The sequence below is a fragment of the Scomber scombrus genome, chromosome 6, assembly GCF_963691925.1.
Source record: "Scomber scombrus chromosome 6, fScoSco1.1, whole genome shotgun sequence".
Lineage (NCBI taxonomy): Eukaryota > Metazoa > Chordata > Actinopteri > Scombriformes > Scombridae > Scomber > Scomber scombrus.
The window spans coordinates 23,521,983-23,530,148 of record NC_084975.1 but is presented as its reverse complement, the minus strand read 5'-3'; the positions used below and the strand labels follow the sequence as shown (position 1 = coordinate 23,530,148).

The window sequence follows — 8,166 nt, the reverse complement described above, 5'->3', positions numbered from 1 at the left end:
CCTTGCCGAGCAGTTGTTTTATTTTTACAGCTGCCCAGTCTCTGTTAAACCACTACCAGATAACAATGTGGGTGACATACAAGCACATCCTGGCTGTTGTTTTTATGAGGGCCACCACCAGTTCACTGTCTATTCAACTTTCTGTGACCACTGCATTCACCTTTAGAAAGACTGTGAAAGTTATTCTAACAGTAATCTTTTCCTCGAATGGTTGAAAGGCTGGCCAGCATCCAATCCACTGCATACTGTAACTGAAAAAGGTGCACCTATATTTTTCAGTACAAGAAATCACGCTTTTTCTCTCAGCACCAATTTAAAACATACACCAGTGTTTCTTTACGATGTAATACATTAACAGGTATGCAGGGGGTGAGGCTGAGCTTGTAGGTAGTATAAAATCACCTGATGATTTTAGAAGGGATTAAACTGCTCTAAATGACATGACTGTAAAGTCTTTATGGCAGCACTCTTAAGACCTCTATTTCACACTTGTAGACCTATGCATGTAAAATGATCAGGTCAAATAAAGGCTAAACATCATCTGAATCAGTTGTCTGATGAGTACAGCCAAGCAAAGTCATGATGAAGTAGTATATTTTGTTGTAACTTATTTGACATTTTCTAGATATTTAACGGCCAACTAATGTGAATTAATGGGCATGGGGATCTCAAACCTTCTACATTTTGTTTTAGCCTTTATGTGAGAGATTGTCTATTATGCTACCATTTCCTGGTATACTGTAAATGTGTCTGGGCTCGTCCAGTCATAAGTCATAAACACAGTCATCTATCCAGACAAGTCATAGACACACAGTTATCTATCTATCTATCTATCTATCTATCTATCTATCTATCTATCTATCTATCTATCTATCTATCACGGTTTTATGGAAATAACAGTCTCTAGGCTACGTCGTAAATGCTGCATTCAAGCCCAATACTTAAAAATGGAAAGTTCACTTCAGGTCATATCCAGATTCTTTGGCTGAAAAGCACAATTGTCACCATTTCGACAACATACAGTAGCAACACAGCAAACTGTACCAATCAGTAGTAACAGTGCCAAACACGTCTATTCTCATGATCTTTGCGCAGATGACAAAATTCACTCCCTTTAATTAACACAAAGTTGTACATGAAATATAAAATATAATGTTGTGTCACTGTAAACTGGTGTTTGGTGATGTCGTTTTCTGATTGGTCGAGCTGGTGCAGGAGGCGGGACTAACGTTATACACTGCAGCTCCGTTGACGTTAAAGTGCGTTCAAGTTCATATCGGATACAACGCTTCAGATTTCAGGTGGTGGTGCTCCCTTTAAAACAAGTCTGAGTCATGCTGCTGGGTCAGTGAAGACTTCTGACAAAACTGACAGTAAACGAGTTGTTACCTTTAGCGCTGGTCAAAGTAAGTATTAGTCTATTTATTAGTCGAGGTTATTGTGTGAAATACCTGCAGTCATATTATCGGACACAGCGGTGAATGCTTGTTAATGGAGGTTCGGTCAGTTTGTTACGCAGTATGCAGCAGCAACATTTCAGCACATAGAAGATGTAAACACCCCAATCCAATGTATATTATTACATGTGTAGTTATCAGCTGGGTCTGTAACTTTATTTCCATAAAAGTAAGCACTGCTTTAACGTTGTCATGCCTTCAAGTTCTGACTAACTAATTTTGACATAAACTAAAAAAAACAATCTAGCCAATGTCATAACCTGTCCCTCGGGTTTTAGTAGCTAATTCCTGCTCTTATGCAATATTTTTTTCCTGTCAAGTGAGAGTAAATACGTTGATTAAGTTCATCATGGTGGTAATGCCTTAATTAAATAGTTCTCACAAGTACAGAATACTATTGTGTTGGATACCAAACTTGACGTGTCTACATCCTGTTATTCACAAAAGTAACCTGACTCTGAACCCTTACTTGTGCAATTTACACAAGTGGGAAAAAAGGGTACAACTAGTTCCTGTAATGGTTAAACTGTAAATATGCAGCAGCAAAACATGAAAACATGCAGTTTGTTGACATTCCTTAGTAATAAAGCTCAGATATTGAAGTTGCTAACCCAAATGTTTCGTCCTTGTTCAGACAAACCATGGCTGCGCTGTGCCGTCTGAAGCAGAGCCGCCCCCTGGGAATTGCTATCTCTCAACTTCACACAAGCAGCTGTGCCTCTGCCAAACAGCATTACAAAATGTTAGTACTTGGAGGAGGAACTGGAGGGATTGCAATGAGTGCACGAATGAAGAGGATCATGGGAGCTGAGAATGTGGCTGTTGTGGAGCCCAGTGAGGCAAGGATCCAGTAGTTTATGATATCTATTAATTGCAATACTTCTTTTTTTGTGTGATCACTGTCATGACCTAGACCATAATACAAACTGTAATTTATAAAAGTGAGTTCATGTATTGTATTTATATATTTTCACTATATATTTTCATATGTATGTATGTATGTATGTATGTATGTATGTATGTATGTGACAGTATTTTCTGTCATACAAAGTTGATGTTTAACAACTTTTTAATTTCTCTTTTTGTAGATGCACTACTATCAGCCCATATGGACCCTAGTTGGTGCTGGTGCAAAAACTGTAGCTTCATCAGGTCGGCCAACAGTAAATGTTATGCCATCAGGAGTGAAGTGGGTGAAATCTAAAGTTCAGGAAATAAATCCAGACACACATACTGTCCGCACAGATGATGGCACTGAAGTATGTTTGCTTAAGGAAACTCTTATAAAAACAGAGTTTACATTTAAGTTATAAAACTGGGTCATCTACTGGCTTGGGATTGAGTGTCAATTTGTTAATGAAAGATTATTTTTAAATGACACAATGATGACGCAATGTGCACCTAACCCTACTTAAACTTTCTTTCACATTACAGATCTCCTATGAGTATTTGATTGTGGCTTTGGGTTTACAACTTCATTATGAGAAGGTGAGGTAATGCTTCGTCTGTAAAAGTCTATTTCTACCTCGTAACCTTTTGCTCTTGTATATAAATTCAGTTACTTACCAGGAAACTTGCACTTTTTCAATATGTAGATCAAAGGACTACCTGAGGCGTTTGAACATCCAAATATCGGGTCAAACTACTCAGTTCAAACTGTGGAGAAAACATGGAAGGCACTGCAGAACTTCAAAGAAGGCAACGCTGTGTTCACATTCCCAAATACTCCTGTGAAATGTGCTGGAGCACCTCAGAAGATCATGTATCTCACAGATGCTTATCTCAGAAAGGTACTTGAAGTTTTCGCCATAATGAACAAACAGGTTCTCAAACTAGTAGTTGCCATTTTCCAAATTTAATGAAAATATTTTATATGTTCCTATTTAAGACAGGAAAAAGGGAAAAAGCCAATATAATATACAACACATCCCTACCTGTACTCTTTGGGGTCAAGAAATATGCTGACTCACTGTGGGAAATTGTGAAACAACGTGACCTAAAAGTGAACCTCAGGCAAAACTTGATCGAAGTACGGGCAGACAAGCAAGAAGCTGTGTTTGAAAATCTTGACAAACCAGGGGAAACCCAAGTGCTTGAGGTAACTATTTCACTGTATTTCAACAGGAACTTGGGCTGCTTTGTACAATGGACAACTTCCATATTGTACCATGTGCTATGTAATATCTGAAAATATGTAGTTTTTGTATGTAATGGCTCAACCACTTAATGCACTGCACCTAAATACATGCCTGATAATGGAAGGATGAACATTTCATTTTTTATCTCTAGTATGAAATGCTTCATGTCACACCACCAATGGGACCTAATTTGGCAGTTAAAAGCAGCCCACTAGGTGATGAGGCTGGCTGGTTGGATGTAAACAAAGAGAACTTACAGCACAAGAAGTATCCAAATGTGTTTGGGATTGGAGACTGTACCAACCTGCCCACATCTAAAACGGGTGCTGCTGTCGGTAAGTGATAATCACGTCACTAGTTGGAACATTGCATCAACGCAATACTGGCAAGTAATCTTGATGGATATGATTCACAGTTTTATCATTTGTTAACATCTTGTTCTTGTAATTTGAGAAGCAATATCCTCAATAATTGTATTGCACAATAATATACTACAATAATACACACGATTATACAATCATACAACACACCCAATTTAGGCCTGCAATCTAGGTACCCTTTTCGATAGTATTTAACATATTGTGTCATTTCCTTAGTTTACGTTTGTGTTGAATTTGATTGTACTGTTTACACATGGTGTAAACCCTGTGCATTTGGCTAATTTAAATTTCCTGTGTTTGTGCCTGTATGTTAACTGGAGAAAATGATGAGAAGTGCCTGATAACTTTGCATTACTGATGACATCCAGTTATAAAGCAGTACTTATCACTTCCACTCCCTACACAATTGTAATTTGACTGCAGTAAAGAATATAGTCTTATCATGCTCATCACATTTACATTCATACACACACACACACACACACACACACACACACACACACACACACACACACACACACACACACACACACACACACACACACACACACACACACTAATGGCTGTAGAGTTAACAGTGTCAGTCCATGCATCTCACCTTAAATCAACTTTGATCCAGGGTAAATATAGGACTACCAGTGTGTCAAAATTTCCATTTGTCCAAAACTTTAAATGATACTTCCCCCAAAACTAACTAAAAGTCAGTCTCAGTTGTACTTTGAGCTTAAAGTGAACAGTGTTTTAACCTGATTTAAGATAACAGAGTTACGTGTTATCTTTCTACAGTAGGTCCAAAAGTCTGAGACCACTTTCCCAGAACATACATGTTAACATTTTAGTATAAGAAAGTTAATATGCTAACACAGAATACCATGTTTCCATTACAGCAAAACTATGTCACTTCTAAATAGCATTTCTTTAAAGGTTCAGCGTGTAGAATTTAGTGGAATTGAGCTGAACAGACTTGGCACACAGTCACAAGTATGTTTTAAGTTTTTATTTGGTGTATATTTACCTGAAAATCAGAATTGCTATGTTATTGTAAGTGTATAATGACCCTTTATATTTACATAGGGAGTGGGTCCTGTTCTCTGGAGCCTCCCATGTTGTTCTGCCATGTTTTGCAGTAACCATAGGTTCTTCAACATACTTGGAAGGGGAGGGGTATTCAGTTGGTTGCAATCTGAAACCTCACCACTAGATGTAACTAAATTCTACACACTGGTCTTGTAAACTCACCAGTACACGTGAAGTGGAGCCAAAACAATCACATCCAGTCCCTACAGTCATTGGCCTGGTGTTTGGAGGTGACAAAATATGCAGAATTGGATATTGTCTCTCAAGCTGTTTTTTTCATTCTTCACACAATTACATTAAAAACCTTAGTTTTCACTTGCGACACCAGAAAAAATCAAATTTTATTTGCTCTATTAATGGTCATAGATTTATAGTAATATCCAGTTTTCATCTATTCAATCATTTTTAATTTGTGTTTAATGGACTTTATGACTCCACAACTTTTAGTCATGTTAATAAAAAGAGAATGTAAACAGTTAAAGAAAGAGCGTAACATTTGTTTTTTCTCATTTTAGCTGCACAGTCTGCCATCTTAAACAGAACCATCAGCAAAGTTCTGAAAAATGAAAAGCCTGATAAAAAGGTAAGTGCCCATTAAAAGTAAAATATGATTAATTTTTTAAAGAGTAACTTAACACCAGTTAAACAACAAAACAATGTTTCACTGACTTCTCTGGTTGGATCAACCCTGTTTCCACCTTTGACTACAAAATCACCTGTACTGTACATCTCTACAGCAAGGTGAGAAGTAAAACCACTGGAGGTCTGCAACAAGGTTTTCAGGGGGTGTTAAGTTACTCTTTGAGGAATGCGATCTCTTTTGTGTTTTAGATACCATGAAAACTGTGCAAATATATAATTGGTTATCTCCTTATTTATAGTATGATGGCTACACGTCATGTCCCTTGGTTACAAGCTACAACACAGTAATTATGGCAGAGTTTGACTACAATGGAGAACCACTGGAAACGTTCCCCATCAACCAAGCCAAGGAAAGAAGAATAATGTACCACATGAAAGCTGATCTGATGCCTCACCTCTATTGGCATGGGCTTCTCACGTATGTATACTGACATCATGAAAATTGTTGGTGGTAATTAATTGTTCCACATCAGTCGTTTTATTAATTTCTCTTTATTTTTATTTGGTCAGGGGCCTGTGGGGTGGACCAGAACCATACAGGAAACTTCTTCATCTTGGAATGAAATGAAACTTCATCATCAGTTTGCATATAAATAGTTCAATATCTTAAATCTTTCATCATCTCTAAAAGGGTGGAAGCACATAGTGGGTTTGCATTGATATTATTTGGAGCTTGGACATGATGACTGATCAGAGAAAGATTGATCAAATAGTGCATTTGTAGGATGAAACGACTCCTTGTTATTAGAAAGAGTTGCTTTATAGTGCATCACATCCATTATTCAACCAGCAGTGAGGTTTTTATAGGAGCCTAGAGCAAAATTTTGCAGGAGAGTCTTACTCCTCATGCCAGTATATTTTTTAGAAGTCAGTAGGTTTCATCAAAAACCAGCGGCTAAATTGAAATTAGTCGGACTAATGCAAAGTTTACTTCTCTGCAGAGTAGACACTCATTTTGCCCACGTTAATCCAATGAACTGACCAAAAATTGCTTTTAGAAACTGCTTTGCCTTTTATGTGCAAATTGCAGTGTAAATGAGCCAAATCAATGTTCAGTTCTGAATTAATCACGAATGATTGTTTTTGTAGGATATTGGTGAGATGCTGTAGATCTGTAATCACTGTTGACCAGTTGTTAAGGATGTTGTGTTGACCATAGCAAAACATACAAATATACACCTTTTTAGATTGCTGCGTTAAAAATCATGTATGCTAGTGAAAGTCAGTCATATGTAGTTTCTCATCATTTTAGGACTTAAATAGTCTTGTGTGTTTCCAGCTTGAATGCTAAATGTCTTTATTCCAGCCATAACTCTACAATAATCTGCGCTACCAAAAGGCTTGTATGAATAATTATTCTTGGGAATCACGGAAAATTAACATGCAATTTATGAATGATCACAAGTGCTTTTTTTCTTAAATGTAAAGATGAATGTCAGAAACAATTTTGTACGTGATGATTGTATTTTTATATCAGTTATTAACATCTTGGTGAGACATTCAGTGCTTACTTCATTGTTGCCCTTTAATCACAAAAATGACTGTACATACAAACTGTACAAGTTTTCTTTTATGATCATAAATATATGATCATAAATATAATCTTGATATAGTTTTAACCTTATTTCACTTACTAGTTTATGTCTTATTTTTGCTGCTGTGTGGTGTGTGTACTTTCCTGCAGTCTTGACTATTATCACTATCAAGCTGCAATTTGAGTAAAGCCTTTGCTGCATAAGAATCCACATGCTTAGTGTCCAAACATGAAACGTTTACAATCTACTAAATTGGCCGTGACTGTCTGACCATGTTTGGGAGTCATCTGTAAATTGATTTTTATCTTGAAGCACTGCACTGATTTCCCACATTTTAGCCCTCTTAACTATAGAATAAATTCTTCATAGTTTTACCATTGTTTTGGGATCGATCAGTGTCTTTGTCCTTCCTTCCAGAACAAGACTAAAGTTAAATTATTTATTCATGCAAACATGTTGGCAGTAGTCCGTTATCAGATTGCATATTTCCCATGCCAGAAAAAAAGTGATTTCCTGCTGATAAGTTTTTTTTTGGCTCTCACGATTCAGCACCCATCTATTGATAACAGTTGAGTGTGCTGATTGCGCTGATTGATAATTATTGTTACCTTCTAGTCCTCCAGCGCAGAGTCTGAAACTTGCATGGGAATTTGATTTATTGAATGAGTGTCGTTTCATGTTTTCATGGCGATACAGCTGAAAGTATAGTGTTTCAAGTCCTACATTGTTGGTGTGAAGCTGCCAACGGGCATGACTTGATCCCAGCTTGCATTGTTACAGCAAGAAAATCAAGTTTATCATTTTAAACAATTTACTTGTTTGTATTACCGACACTTCATATTTGCAGTGCTGTTCTGCAATCTCACAGAGATTTTGACATGGGCGTATGGAATCAGATTTTTGTCATTATAATCAAACAAAAAGAAGAATTTGAGAA

At 36.9% G+C, this 8,166-nt stretch overlaps 1 protein-coding gene across 2 annotated transcripts; it reads left to right on the top strand.

Annotated features, from left to right (window-relative positions):
* Positions 1 to 1,266: 1,266 nt before the first annotated feature.
* Positions 1,267 to 7,608, top strand: LOC133982422 (sulfide:quinone oxidoreductase, mitochondrial-like). 2 transcript variants are annotated; one of them, XM_062421474.1, is made up of 10 exons: positions 1,267 to 1,406; positions 2,092 to 2,296; positions 2,546 to 2,716; positions 2,892 to 2,945; positions 3,053 to 3,247; positions 3,346 to 3,555; positions 3,747 to 3,930; positions 5,568 to 5,635; positions 5,934 to 6,112; positions 6,205 to 7,608. In XM_062421474.1, the coding sequence occupies exons 2-10, from the start codon at positions 2,099 to 2,101 to the stop codon at positions 6,260 to 6,262; spliced, it is 1,317 nt and encodes a 438-aa protein (XP_062277458.1). In that variant the 5' UTR covers positions 1,267 to 1,406; positions 2,092 to 2,098; the 3' UTR covers positions 6,263 to 7,608. The 2 variants fall into 2 exon arrangements, with proteins under 2 accessions (XP_062277458.1, XP_062277457.1); XM_062421473.1 differs by having other exon boundaries at positions 1,276 to 1,400.
* The last annotated feature ends 558 nt before the right edge of the window (positions 7,609 to 8,166 follow it).

Excerpts from the sequence above, each read along its gene's own strand:
- LOC133982422 (XM_062421474.1), top strand. The coding sequence starts at position 2,099 with ATGGCTGCGCTGTGCCGTCTGAAGCAGAGCCGCCCCCTGGGAATTGCT. Across the intron at positions 2,297-2,545 it reads CTGTTGTGGAGCCCAGTGAG|ATGCACTACTATCAGCCCAT; the intron begins GCAAGGATCCAG and ends CTCTTTTTGTAG. Across the intron at positions 2,946-3,052 it reads TACAACTTCATTATGAGAAG|ATCAAAGGACTACCTGAGGC; the intron begins GTGAGGTAATGC and ends TTCAATATGTAG.